The 15,581-nt window shown below is 38.4% G+C and overlaps 1 protein-coding gene across 1 annotated transcript; it reads left to right on the top strand.

Annotated features, from left to right (window-relative positions):
* The first annotated feature begins 8,353 nt into the window (after positions 1-8,353).
* Positions 8,354-10,832, top strand: GJB7 (gap junction protein, beta 7, 25kDa). The gene has a single exon (XM_012720700.1). It carries the CDS (start codon positions 9,906-9,908, stop codon positions 10,710-10,712), a length of 807 nt encoding a protein of 268 aa, XP_012576154.1. The 5' UTR covers positions 8,354-9,905; the 3' UTR covers positions 10,713-10,832.
* The last annotated feature ends 4,749 nt before the right edge of the window (positions 10,833-15,581 follow it).

Raw genomic sequence — 15,581 nt, 5'->3', positions numbered from 1 at the left:
CATTTCTCACAGATATGTTCTTATTCTTCAGTTGCCTCTTCCTAAGGCCATGACTTTGTGAAATTTTCCCTAGAAGATAAACAGATAAAATGTAAGAATTTCTCTAGTAGATTTGTTCAAAATTTTTTATTTAAGAATTTAGAATAATATTTTTCTGATTATCTTCTGATAACATACACATTTAAGGTTTATTATCATTACATTCACATATTTCTCTCCATTACATTCACATATTTGAAAGGATTTTCTATGTCCTCAACATTTTCACATTTGGTTATGAGGTTGGATGAATCAGCAAAAATGGCAACAGGGTTCTTTAAGTCCCTCCTACACTGGAATAGCCTGCAGTAACTTAACTCTAAACAGAGTGAATATAAGCACATAAATATATGTCACTGAGCCCAAAGCAACTTTCTTTAGCTGGATCCTCAGAATGGGGAGTGAAATGAAATGAAGGAAAAAATAAAGGAAGAGAAAGTAACAGGAGTCTCAATTGATTTTCTTATCGATTAAGTTAAAATATCCTACAATGAGATATCTAAAATAATAAAATTTGCTTCATATGAAATAATAGTTTAACTTAAATTTTATTAACTTAAGATGCTTTCTTTAAATAATATATTTAAAATTTAAACTTACTAAAATGCCTTAGGTTAAAATATCTTATACTTGCATAGTTATACAAATATATGAGAACAGATCCTTGCAGAGGACCGCACAGGTAAGGGCCCTGAAGTTGATGCTTCATCAGCTTCAGAGTAAATCTATCTTATATTTAAATGTTATTAAGGACCAACCCCCCAAATCTAGCTAACTTAGAGTGTGGGCACTGGAATAGTTATAAATCAAGAAAGGAAAGCCCAGGCCTCTCCCACAGGCCCACAGTCCCACAGTCCTAGGGCTTCCTGATGGGAGGAGTTGGAGAGAAACAATCGCCCCAAGTTCCTTTTCTTTCTTTCCAAGTCTTCACTTAATTTAAGTATACTAAGCACAGCTTTCTGCTTTCTCACTCTCTGAGCACAAGCAGTGGAGAGTATTTGGAAATCATTATACTGTGGAGACTGGAGTGAATCAAGTCTTACCTAGCTCCGTTCCCCTCAGATCCATGGGGATGGGCTTTTTTCTGGGTCTCTTAAACCTTCTGGTGGAAGGTCATTATAGGTGCTCAATTTACTTCCACTGAACTTTCCCAATAAGCTAAAGATGCTGACAATTCTGCCGGATTTAGGGTGTGGCTATGAAGCATTGGTTCTGACTTAAAACTTTCCAACTTGACAATGGCATGAACATGATCCACATTCAGTAGAAATTTTGTATTTTGATTTTGATTTTTTCCAAGCTAGTTATTCCTCATGATGCTGGGTAGCTCCCAGCTAGCCACACTTTCAGTGAAGACTAAGCAAACAGGCTATAATATACTGTGCTGCCAGGACATTTGAATATTGCTTTTTTGCTCCCCTTCATGTCTACAAATGCACATCTGAGTCTCCTCCTCCTGCTGAGAAGAAAGGAAGATGAAACACAAGATCATAACCCAACTGTATGCTAATATAAGCGTTCTGAGAATGTTGACTAGGCTGTGCTAGTCTAAACTATGACAATCAGTAGGTTATGTGTATGAGACCTACTTTCAACTTCAGTGGGCTAACCAGGATACAACCCCACAGTAAATGGAGGAGCATGTGTATAACCATATGCAGACTGTGTACAAAGTTATGTTTATTATACCACAGAGCAAAATGTAAGCATACTTGGGCATCACAACTTATTATAGATGACTATTTCATATTGTGTTTACTTTACAGAACACCATCTGCTGAGCTGTGATGGCAGCAAAGAGAATGGTGTAAGCCACAGGCCTAGGACCTGAACAGGACTGGAGTGTGTGTTCCTTACCTGAAATGCGCAAACACACACAGCTACTGCAGTTGTGGGGGAGGCGGGGGGATAAGCCCTGCTGGGTCGAGAAAGGGCTGACTTAAAGGGTGGTTAGGATCAAGAACAATGACCACATTTTTATTTGAAAAATGCTGAAAACTCATTTTAGGCATAGAAATGATATTAAAATGAGACTTTCCTATACCACTCTCACCTATGGATTGAGTGTTTACCTCAATCCTCTTCTGTTAGTCAGAGGATGAATGTATCCATGGTGGCAGAATAAGAGACAGCAGCTCAAGGCACAGAGCCCCTCAACTTTTCTTACCATAAAGTGAAACCTCAGAAGTTCTTGCTGTTTCAAGTGTGGGTTATTATTAAGTAATACTGATTTTTCTAGAATTGTTCTAGATGCTATAAACCTACTATAGGCTCCTGATAACAGAATTGCTGTATTAAAAAGAAATGGATGGGCCCTCCCTGTTAGTGCAGCAACAGGTTAGGACACAGCACTGCAAAGCTAGCCGCAGCCATTCAGTGTGAGTTCATTCTGAACCTGGAGGTGATCCACATGGCGCAGCAGACCTCTCCTGGCCCACCTGCTACTCCCCTCAGCATTGTACTTCCTTGATTTGCCGGAGTTCTGTTCCCCACTGTGTCTGGTGAATGCTCTCACCGCCTCTGCACCTCTGGCCTGTACCCTAGTTTTGCATACATAAAGAAATAAAAAAAAAAGGGTACTCACTTTACTCACTTCTTCTTGCAGGTATCTTGCAACTGCAAATCTTGTGTTTGCAAGTTGTACTGAAAAGCAAATGTTCTGAGATCTGGCAGCAAGTTCTCCCCATATACTTTACTGCCCAGTGCATGTAGTTTTTCCAGCCTATGCTCATTTCTCTCATTTCTGGTAACATTTTTCTGATAGGAAATCTCAAACTGTAAACTAGTGTTGCTTTCAGTAGACAAAGGCCAATTTATTGAGCAGTTATTATTTCCATTTAGCCAGTATAAGAATACTGAAGTGCAAAATGCCTTTTCATTTTGCAGACAAGGAATTGGAGACTCAGAGAATACAAATAACTTGAACAAGGTCCCCAAATTAAGAAATAAATCCAATACCTCAATTCTGGTTTATCTGACCTTAGAGTCTGGAGGATCTGTTCTATATCAAAATATCTTGAAAAAGAATTAACGCTAACTTCTGTCAGAAACTCCCCTGGATCTTGCCTCTGCACGCTAAATCCTTCCAGTTGTTCCAATTCTTCTTTTCATAGTGTATCTATGAAAAGACACCTCCACCATCCTGGTCACTGTCTTCTTGATCTTGAATTTGTCAAAGATTCTACGAAAACGAGAACAATATACAGAACAAAGATTCTACAATATAGAACAAAGATTCTACAAAAACCAGAACAATATACAATATCCAACTGTGTCTCAAATGAGCAGAAGTCTCCTGACCTCCTCTGAAAGGGACACTATTCTGAGAAATGAAAACTGTCAAGTTCAGAGCAGAGTGTAATGTATATGAGGCTTTTCAATGCACAGTTGTTTCTGTTCCCATCTCTGCAGCTAGCTACCAAGCTAACTCTTAGAAACTTGATTTTGTGTTTGTGTTTTTTCTTAACAGAGCAATGACCAAGATGGGTCTTCCTGAAGCCTTCACGCTTGCGCAATTTTTCCAGACGGGCAGTATTTGGAGGCTCTGGTTTAAACCATCTCGTCAGCTTTGGATGCTACTTCTGCCCTCATCCTGCAGGGCCATCTTCCCACACTGAAAGGGCAGCTGTTAAAATCCAAAATATCGAAGGAGCAGAGGAGATCAATAGTATTCACTCCATTCTTTTTCCAGTTCTGTCTTCCTTTACTTTTTCCCATCCTCAACTTTCTGGCTTTTGCGTTTGTATTATTTCTACTATAATACTCTGATCTTTCTGCAGTCTTTATATTTGCCTTTTCCAAATGAAAAAATGGAGGTAGAAGAATTAAATCTCTTTGTCAAAAACACAGAGAAGTCCTGAGTGTAACTGGATCAGCAGAGGGGCTGTGTGCTGATCCTTCCTTTCATTCTATAAAGATGCAACCCATATCCAATTTCTTCTATGGAGTCTTTTCTGCTGGCTTCCTGTGCCTGGCAATTTCTCCCTCCCCTAGTTTGTCCATAAGATGCTGCAAATTCCTTTGTCTAGAAAATTACTCCTCTGTTGTACTGGGTCATCAAATGCTACCTTCATTTGGGGTACAGCTCCTATTTCCAGGAGGCTGGGAACTTCTGAATCATTGTTGCCCACGGGTTCAGTGAGGCCACCCTAAGGTTGCCTTAACAACAGTTCCTGGCAGAAGCTCAGTACAAACAAACAATGTTTTAAGACCATGGATAAAGTTAGGTAAGTGCTAATGATAAACAAAAGAGTGGAAACTGAAAGGGATGATCAATTCCAGAGATAAGCCTTTGAGAGCTTTCTGTGACCTTAACTCTTTGGGAACTGTGTCTTCATTCTGAGATCCCGAGGTCTGTAAAAATTAAAGTAAGATTTCCTTTGTTGGAAATGATATAATCAATAAAGTAGGTCAATGACTTTTCAAAATAAACTGCATTCTTTGAATTGTGTATTTTATGTGGAATAACTTTACAGGTCCCCACTATTAAGAGCTTGTCACAGAGAGCCTGCAATGGAGTTCACATGGTCTGCAGATGTGGCTGGCAGAGCGCAAGGAAAGGGACATGGGTTTCACTTTTCTGTACTTTCTCAAGGTCTGAGATCTCATGCAAGCTGTCCTTGGTTCTGTTTACTGATCTCAAGAATAAAGGCAGTAAATTTCATGACATATGATCTCACTCCCAATTGTAAACTTCTGCTTCTAAATTATTATTAATCTGAGAGAAATAATTTCATTTTCATTTCTATATTATCTTTAACTTTTAGTTCCATAAAAAGATAAAGCAAGATTTGCTTTGTTGGAAATGGAGGTTTATTCAGTGATATAATCAATAAGGTAGGTCAATGATTTTTTCAAAATAAACTGCATTCTTTGAATTGTGTATTCTATGTGGAATAACTTTACTTTCTCTCTTTCATATGTTTATATACCTACAAAATTTCTGTTAGCAATGCTTCCTGGATATGGGCAAGTGACTTTTACCATGCCTTTACTTTCTGGATTTCTATGACTACACCATGGAGTGAACATAAAGTTTATTCAAGATAGTTTGACTATCTTTAATAAAAAGAGAAATTTATTTAAAAAAAGAAATTGTTCATTTTTTGGTAGATAGCTTTTGATAAATAGCCTTGGAAAAGCATTTAAATGGATGGCATGCTCTCATTGGTCTAGCTTCTTTGTGTAGAGGATGACACAGTTTTACAGAAAGGGGTGTTCAATGAACTATGTATACGGAAGCAGCTTTGAATTTGGCTTTCTAGCTTTGCTTCTCTTTTAGTGTATGTTATAAACAGCAGAGACACAAGAATTCTCATCTAGGTTATGAACCAAAACAAATGATCAGGTTACAGCTGTTTGGCTTACACTACCTTGGAAACCACTAGACTCCATTTTCCTGAGCTTAAAGCACTAGTTCCCTCTCAGGAAAATAATAGAATCAACTCATCCTTTTTAAAATCAAATGCGCCACTAACTGGATCTACTCTTAATCTCCACATCTGTGCCAAGGTAAGTTAAGCTCATTTCTCCTATGATAGGATTTGTTTACTTAATGGGAAAAATGGCATTTCTTGTAATTGGATACTTATTACCTCTTATAAAAAAATTTCAGTGAAAAGGGTAATCCTAATTTATCACAGACCTTGCCAAACAGCTGTTCAGTTTTGCACCACATCACAAATGCCCTTTCTGAATCAGCTGCCTCTAAGTAAAGTTGCCTGTTTGGAATGTAAGATTGACTTGGGGAGTTTTGGAGCCTATGGCCAAGACAGGACCGCTGGCCTGAGCATCAAGAGTAGGCTGATGTGAATGAGTGGGACTATCAGGGAACAGAGGGACAGCCCAGGACTCCTCAGATGCTCTTTCTGTGTGGCCTGAGGAATACCTTAGTGCTGTTCCTAAGATGGGATCCTTGAAAAATGACAATGTCTTTATTAATGAAGGAAATCAGATACCCAGCAGCGATGCAGATATACATGTGTCAGGCTCTGTGGGCACTCTTCCACTCAGCACTTCTCACGGACCTTCAGTGCTGACAATTTTTCTTAGTATGTAGTTAGTTACATGTATACAGTCTAACATTAAGAAGCCAAGTGATTTTACATAGAAGGCTAATGCTTAGACTTGTGGCTGTTACACAACCATATTTACAAAAGAAAAATATCACAAAGCCAATAACATTAAAAGTTTTGTGGGCAAAAAATGTTTGACTGAAATGAACTCACAGCTCAGTAAGAGACTAAGACACTGACCACAGAGCCCAGATTCCTTGAAGTGGGGCAGCCCAACTCACCGTTGTTCTCCCAACACTTGTCTCTACTCCATCTACTCACAGCTTCATGCTGCAGGGACCACAGCTTCCTTCCTCAGCTTTCTTCTGGCACAATTCAACATGTGTTTTTTTTCCTCATAGGCCCAGATAAGCAAAGCTCTGTAACTCAGTTCCAATATGATTCTAAATACAAAGTAAATATCAGGGGTCTGCAAATGTTTTCAGCAAATATTCTAGGCTTTGAGGGCCCTACTATCTCTGTTGCAATACTGAACTGTGCTCTTTTAGCCTGAGTGATACCATAGATAATAGCAAACAAATAGCATGCATGTGTCCCAAACATACTTTATTTACAAAACAGTTGGTAGAATGGATTTGGCTTGGAATCTGCATAATTTGCCAATCCTGGAAAATATTAGTGTTGGAATTCTGTGACAGTCCTTGGTTATAGGGAATTAGTATGCAGAGTTTTGTCATCCAAATAAAGAATTTGGTGATATTTTTAGCCTAAATACAATGAGAGGCCACATTAAGGTTAAGAGTGGGGAGCAGAACAGGTGAGTTCACTGAAACACACTGAGGGGAGCAGCGGGTAAGATAGGAGAGGTCTGCTGTGCCATATGGGTTAGTTCTCTGGTTGGGTATGGAACTCAGGCCACAGTGGTGAAAGTGCTGAGACTTAACCCCTAGGCTATCAGAGAGGCCCAGATAATTTCCATTTCAATATAAATCTGGTTATGATATGGAGAATAGGGTGAAGAAGACCAACAATGTGAGAGAGGTAAGAATTCTTGTGGTATACCAGGCAGGAGGTGATATAGATTAGGGTGTTGACAGTGCAGATGAAAAAAGTGAAAAGTTTTGGGATATATTTCAAAAGTAAAAATTTTAGACTTGAATCCAGACTGACTGTGGGGCTTAGGGCAGAGAGAAGATGATTAACTTCCATGTCTTTGGCTTCAACACTTGGGTGGATAGTGGTGCAACTTACTGAGACTTAGAGCACTCAAGGAAGAGCAGTGCTTTGGGTCAAAGTGGAGAGTAAAGTAAATCAGAGGAAGAGTTCACTTTTTGGACATTTTAAGTTTGTGAGTTGACATCTTAGTGGAAATGATACAGAGGCAGCTGGAGCTCAGAAATGAGAGGACTGGAAGGGATATATATATGTATATATACACACACATGCATACATAAACATACATATGTATATATACACACATACATACATGGCTTGGGGAGCCATTCACACATATGTAAAGGCAAGAAACTATGAAAAGGATTCATCACATGATTCTCCTACATGACAGCCTTCAGCTATATTGATGCTTGAGTTGTATTAATTTACTCTAAATACAGCTTTGTTCATTTATTACAAAAACGGATACACAGATAATGAAAGTGATAATTTTAATTTCTTGGTGTTTTTTACTAGATTTAATTTTTTCCAGGTAAAATTTTTACATTGTAACTACCAAAGTAGCCTTGATATTGGGAACATTAGATATTTTACTTTCTGAAAATACTGGTTTATTGAATTTTCTAAGTAAATACTTATGCAGCAGTGAGCTGCTCTTTCTTAAGAGAAAGGAGAAAATTATAAAAGAATTGGTCCCTTAGAACAGTAAGTGGAAACTTTTAAAATTGGGAGTAATCCTTGGTGTTTTAAGATGAAAAATAACCCAGACCCTTATTAAAAATGAGACAATCCAAATTATTTTTTTTATTTTAAAGATTTATTCATACAAAACTGGGATACAGGCCAGAGATGCGGAGGGTGAGAGAATTCACCAGGGACAGAGTTGGGAGCAGAACAGGCAGATCAACGAAGTACACTGCTGAGGGGAGCAGCGGGCGGGTCAGGAGAGGTCTGCCACGCCATGTGGATATCCTTCTGAGCAGGTGGGGATTGAACTCATGTGTAAGTGGCTTAAGCTTCTTTTGCAGTGCATTAACCCGCTGCGCCACCAGGGAGAGCCAATCCAAATTATTTTTGAGATAAAAATATTATTTTTAAGAGATAAGCTAATGACTTCACTGCTTTCAAGTCCTTTAAAGGGATTTAGATATGGCTACTCCTGAATAGCTATTCTCTACCTTCCCAGGAAGAGAACTATATGGGGGAAAATGAAAAATGTATTTAACTTGCAACTGGAAAGGCTTCACTTAGACATTAAGGGAAAGTTTTTAATAGTAAATAATAATGCTTACTAAGCATCTACTATGCGCCAGATTCTGTGGTATGCCTCATGAAGTAGATACTATTATCAGCATAGGTGAACTTGGTGTTGAAACCAACAAGTCCAATGCTGTGCTCTTACTATGCTCAAAACTAACTAACCTCTGTCCAAAATTAACTAACATTAGAGTGCCCCTCCCTCCCAAGAAATGCCATTGCCTTTCCATCAGCAATGAACTTCAAAATAGATGGATATTTATTAGCCAAATGAAATTCACCATCCTGACAGACTGGACCACATCAGTCAGGATTCTGATTCTACTCAAAAACTGGTCTCTTTCTTACAGCTTTTCTTTTAGCAAAACAATCTGGACCTCCTCTTACCTTCCTCCTTTTTTTAAATGCCCAACAGAGTACTTTCAAAAATTTTGTAATATTACATAAATAGCCTCTTGAGTAATGAGGCTATTATACTCAGGGACATATGTCATAAAGAAACATCATATCATCCAATCCTCCCTTTTTAATCTTTGGTGCTTTGTTTTAATAATTCATGGAGACATTAACCTTTCAGGTGGATTTGAGAATACTTTCTATTTAATACAATTTTGTTTGTGTTCTGAAAACCAAGGACATTGAAGTAGTTATTTCCTGCTAAATAGAGCATTGTGGATATGCATCTTTGTTTTCTCTGAAAACACATCTTAACCTTATATGTCCTCAGGGCTCGGCACGTGGTCTTGCGATATTGTTCCCTCTGTAAAAGACAACGTGATCTGCTCTGACAGGTGTGCCATTATAACCATGTCCCAATTTTCTTACCCCCCCTGGTTCCCTTCACACTATCATTTTGATGATACTCTTTTAGATGAGTCTGTTGAGAAAGGGAGGAGTTAATTTTTATATACAAAATAGGACCTGAAATGGCAATGTTTTCACCAGAGAAATTAAGTGTATTAGTGGCAAATCTGGTCCTCCAGCTCACTTTTTCTGATTATAGAAGTTAAGAGCAAATGGTCTTTCTATGTTTTATCAGAGGCTTTTAAAAAATCTTAAAATATTTTTTTAATTGAAGTACCATTGACTTACACCTTTGAACATATTTGGGAAGTATAGGATCAGCTCACATTTTCTGATTATAGAAGTTAAGAGCAAATGGTCTATACTTTATCAGAGGCTTTTAAAAAATCTTAAAATATTTTTTTAATTGAAGTACCATTGACTTACATCTTTGAACATATTTGGGAAGTATAGGATCTCCCTCTTCAGATATAGTCGCTGTAGCACACCCACTACCAAAGCACCACCGTCTTCTACCCAGCTGAGCAGAGGGTTTTCAACTGACATTTTACCTCTTCTCTTCAGGGTTACCAGGAAGTGTCTGGAAATATTCTTGCCTTCTTCTGAACCTACATCATGAGTTGGATGTTCCTCAGAGACCTCCTGAGTGGAGTAAATCAGTATTCCACTGGAATTGGGCAGATTTGGCTGGCTGTTGTGTTCGTCTTCCGCTTGCTGATCTACATGGTGGCAGCAGAGCATGTGTGGAAAGATGAGCAGAAGGAATTTGAGTGCAATACTAGACAGCCTGGGTGTGAAAATGTCTGCTTCGACTACTTCCTTCCCATCTCCCAAGTCAGACTTTGGGCATTACAATTGATCATGGTCTCCACACCCTCCCTTTTGGTGGTTCTACATGTAGCCTATCGCGAGGGCAGAGAGAAGAGACACAGAAAAAAACTCTATGTCAGCACAGGTAAAATGGATGGGGGCCTGTGGTATACTTACCTTCTCAGCCTCATTGTTAAGACTGGCTTTGAAATTGGCTTCCTGGTTTTATTTTACAAGCTGTACAATGGCTTCAGTGTTCCCTACCTTCTGAAGTGTGATCTAAAGCCTTGTCCCAACACTGTGGACTGTTTCATCTCCAAGCCCACTGAGAAAACAATCTTCATCTTCTTCTTGGTCATTACCTCCTGCTTGTGCATTGTGTTGAATATGATTGAACTGAGCTTTTTGGTTCTCAAGTGCTTTATTAAATGCTGTGTCCAAAAATACTCCAAAAAACTGAAGTCCTCAGGGTGTGAGTGTCACAACCTCAAAATCACTCAATGTGGTGAGACAGGGGTCCCTCCTCTACTGCAGAATCATCATTCAGATTCAGCCACAGGCATTGGCCCGACAGGTGAGACAAAGCTATTTTGTGACACACGAGTGGGTTAACAAAGAAAACCTGTATTCCTCCTAAGAACTGAGTTGGGTTGGAAAACAGAATGTCAGCATTAATGTCATTTGAGAGGAATTTTGAAATTTTTTCAATATGTTCTCAGTTGCATACACTTGACAGAGGTCTCGTTGTTTTGTTGTTAGATGCATGTGGACACAGGAGGTATGTTTGAATAGTTAATTGTAAATTAATCTGAAGAATTTCAACTAGCAGCATTCTTTACAGTGCTTAGATCTATCAAGTGGAAAATATGAAAAGTGACGTTTCTGACAAATGCGATTGCCCCCAAGCTGCAAATGGAGACTGGCGATCTCTCCAAAGTGACAGTGAAGACTCAATCACTCACTTCTACTCAATCTTCATAGAGAAAGACAATAGTGAGGGTGGAGCAGTAGCCAACTCTGGCTCTCAGCAAGGCCCAGTCTGGGGAAAGGCCACTGAGTCCAGGAGTCTATGAAGTTTGGATATTCCTGGATATGAGTTGACTACAGGAGAAGGAAGAAAGGCATCATCTGAATGGCCTCCAATTTAAGTATGGAAGATACTCCACTAATGACTCAACTAGCAGACATCTGAAAGCGTCACTTGAGAAGTATGAGGGAATGCGGGTCTCATAGAAAAAAACACACTGTATGAGGGTCTCATAGAAAAAAACACACTGACAAGCAGCAAATGAAGCCCCAGAAAGTTTCCAAGTGATGATTAATAATTACCCACAGAATGTTGGAATGTTTGTACATTTCCATATCGTTGGACCTTTTTTTAATCAGGAATTAATGGTATGTCACAGCTTGCCTCTAATTTTCTAGAACTTCTCTCTCTAGGACAGATGATTTAATGTGTACTACACTGTAACACTGGTGCAAAAGAAAAACAAAGATGTTTATTATCACTTGACTTGAAGACTATGCTTTCTTTTACTATCCCATTTTTTTCTTAATTTATTTATTCATACAGAACTGGGGTACAGGCCAGAGATGCGGAGGGTGAGAGGCTTCACCAGGGACAGAGTGGGGAGCAGAACAGGCAGATGGAGGAAGTACACTGCTGAGGGGAGCAGCGGGCAGGTCAGGAGAGGTCTGCCACGCCATGTGGACTCCTCCGGGGCAGGCGGGGATCAAACTCATGCGCAAGTGGCTTTAGCTTCTCAGTGCTGTGCTTTAACCTGCTGTGCCACCAGGGAGGGCCCACTATCCCATTTTTTTAATCTCAGATATATTCTCTGCGGGTTTAACATGCTAACATATATACATTTCTCCAGAAAAAAATGTAGTGGTTTTGTGTTGTTATTTGACTGTCATTGATACCACTGCTTGGCAGGAGTGGGTATGGTTATTCTGTGAACAAAAATTTGTTCTGACAATTTTAGAACAGGATTTGCAACTCTCTTTGGTAAAGATAACTCAGAAATCATTCTTTTCCACTAGAAATTTTTTTAAGGGAAAGTCAGAACATAAAAAATGTAATTTTAACTAAAACCAATTATGTCATATCTTCCATGTTCTGCCTTCCTTAGTATAAAATATCCTACTATAATTTATACATAATGAAGCTTTTTTGTGCCATAATGTAGCCAACAGACCATGTCACCAATAGTAGTTATAATCTTGTTTTAAAAATTCTTCAGGACAATAGCCAGGAGTGCAAACTTTGTGGTTTTCCCCTTTCTTTATGTATGTCACAGATCACTACTGTACTTGTGAACTACCATATACTTTATCATTTGACTTGAAAACATCTAGACTACACAATTGCATGTAACCACTGAATGACTTAAAGGACTATATTCAATGGTGATAGGTAGTGAAAAATATTTAAGATTTTTGACATCCCAATCATGGCATAGAATCTGTAAAAACTAGGGTTTTAGTGCCCCGAACTACTATGGAGAACAAATTTTTCAAACTAAGAATGAGTTTACTACAAAAAGCTTTGGAGTTGTTTAGACTTTTCATGTCAGTTATGACAGCAAGCGAAAATGATCGTTGAGACATGTACAATGCTTGCTTTTCCACTATTTGTAGAGAGAAGACTGAAATTGAAGCAAGGTCTGTAAAAATGAAGGTTAAAGAGGAAAGTAATATTTTTTCACCTTTAATTTACAAAATTAGTTTCTTAAGAACATCGCAGAGGCTTCTTGTAGTGTCGGTGAAGACAAAGAGCCTCTTTTTGAAATTGGCAGCTCAATTTTAACATTTTTATTATTTATCAAAATATTCATTGAGCAACTATAATAAAAAATTCCTGCCCTAAGAGAATGTTCACTGCTGTTAAGGATCACAGCTATGGAAGTGGGATGGAGTGTCTGATATCTGTCTCCTGCATGTACACTGCCATCTCACATGACCTCGACAACCTCACAGTCTCCTGGTGTTCACAAAGCAGAAAGTAAACTTAGAGACAAGGATGGTGAACCCCAAAAGGTAGTCCAATTTTTTCAGGAACATATGTCTTGTGAAAACAAAGTTAACGATTGTTAGACTGATGTGAACTGATAAACAACATCGTCCTTAAACCACTTTCTCACCAGACCTCTTCCTCACTTCGAGTCATTCCTGGCTTCCAGCTTACCTCCCTGGCACCTGACCTGTCACCTGTCTGGTCACAAACCTTATCTCTGGTCACAGGATTTCTTTACTTGGAGTCTGAGGGAAAATGTTTTTGAGTGCTTGTATGCAAGAATGCTTACAGGTGACTGTTGCTCCAGTCTTTACAAGGAAATTTGGCCAATTTCCTTCAGATAGAGACCCAAAGATCTAGTGTGGTTGAAGAAGGCTGACCGGAGGTGGGCTGAATTCTTCAATCCTGCTCTCCCCAAGATGAGCCCACTATTACCTTTCTGCAGTTTAGTATATGAAAGATAAATTCTCCAGTTTTGCTTAAGCTGGTTTAAATTGCATTCCTATGTCTTGCAGCTAAAAGAGGCCTAGTAAAGCCATGTTCTCAATAGATTTGTTTCCTGTAGAGTGGAAAATAGAGAATTATTTTCTTCGATGTACCCTTTCCTTTTCAGGCTGTGGGCATGGTAACTTCTACATATGCATACACTAGAACACTTCTCTTGGGCTCGTGTAATGGAAATTTCATCGAATGCTGACTTTTTCCCCCTCTGTGTGCTTCAGCACACCTTTCCTTATCTTTTTTTAAAAGAGCTGCAAAATGCCTTTTTTTTGTGCTCTTTGTATTATTAAACAAAAATTCAACTAGCACTAGGTTTGGCGTTAATGTTTAGGACAGTGTTATATGCATATGATAGAAGGTAAATTAGAAAAAGGAGAAACATGTACTGTGGCCTCTTTAGTTGCTTTACTAAAATGTTAGGAACAAAGGGAACATGTGGAAAATTTGTAAAACTACTAAGCTCATCTCTCACTTTTTTTTAGTATAACCAGTATTAAGATGATACCTTATACCTTATCTCTCCTGTTTATACAGGCCACAGCAACCTGTTTCTCCTTTCTCTAGTTCATATTCTATCACATACATATAATATTTCCTAAATATTAATGCCAAACCTAGTGCTAGTTGAATTTTTGTGTAATAATGCACAGAGCACAAAAAAAGAGGGCATTTTGCCACTCTTAAAAAAAATTGGTGAGGCGGGTCCTCCCTGGTGGTGAAATGGATTAGGGGGCAGCACTGCAAGCTAGCCCCAGATGCTTCAGTGGGAGTTCTATCCACCCCAGAGGTGACCCACATGGCACGGCAGACCCCTCCTGACATGTCCACTGTTTCCCTCAGCAGTGTACTTCATCCATCTGCCTGTTTTGCTCCCCACTCTGTCTCTGGTGAATCCTCTCACCACACCTGTGACCCAGTTCTGTTTGCATAAATAAATAAATATTAAAAAAAAAGGAAATGCTGTTCATAGAAAATATATATTAGTAAATATATTATTTAATCTTAATTTTTTTCAGACATAACTGCCTCCTGTCAGAGTACAAATTAACAGAATATCTGTGGCATAGGTTTAGGGATGAATCTACTTGAAGGCAGAGAATAGGAAATTGTAGTAGTTTCTAGCTTCTTATCCTTTAGGAAAAAGGTCACTATTAAACTGTGGATTGGGGACATAGGAGACAAATGTTAAGTAGTACAATTTCTACATCTTTGTTATCAGTATGTCATTAACTAAATCGAGGCTATTCAATTCCCTTTTGCTAAAATATTTATCAGTAGGTTGGCCAAGTGTTTTTATTTATAAATAATTTATCTCAAAGGAGAGTGAATGTAATGAGATTTGACCTTCTGTAAAAGATTAGTAAACTCAATAAACCAACTTTCTTTGTAGAAGAGTGCGTTCAACTGTTCAACTACATTAAATTGATGACATAATTGCCTGTGGCTAAGGTCAAGAATTTTGTCTGGTTTATATATATTACATATATATATATATATATAATATGTATCACATATATAAAGATATGTATAAATATCTTTTATATATATACTTATATATTCACAACTTACATTCTGAAAATTAGCAGCTCAGTATTTGAGGGATTAAAATCTGTGTCCCTCATAACTCTTCCATCTACCCAAAATTTACTCCTCTGCACCTGAAAGAATTCCAACTTTGTTGGAAATGACATATGCGACAAGCCTCTTTTGCATCAGATGTAGCAGTGTGACTACAAATCAATACAAGATTTTTTTTTTGGCTGGTGCTTTGAGGAAAGTTATTTAAGAAGTAGGGCTGATCTGGCTTGTATGCATCTTTTGCTACCCTACTTGCCTGAGACATTGTAACTAGAACTGCAATGAACAACTTGCTACCATGAGGTGAATTTGAAGATAAAAGCAAAAGCTTATAAAGGTGCAGGAAGAGTTCTTGGGACTTCGATATATTTATGGAATCGCTGCAT

This window comes from Condylura cristata, unplaced genomic scaffold (genome assembly GCF_000260355.1).
Source record: "Condylura cristata isolate star-nosed mole 26May11 unplaced genomic scaffold, ConCri1.0 scaffold00001, whole genome shotgun sequence".
NCBI lineage: Eukaryota > Metazoa > Chordata > Mammalia > Eulipotyphla > Talpidae > Condylura > Condylura cristata.
This window is presented reverse-complemented; position numbering and strand designations above follow the sequence as displayed.

Coding starts and splice junctions, on each gene's coding strand:
- GJB7 (XM_012720700.1), top strand. CDS start 9,906: ATGAGTTGGATGTTCCTCAGAGACCTCCTGAGTGGAGTAAATCAGTAT.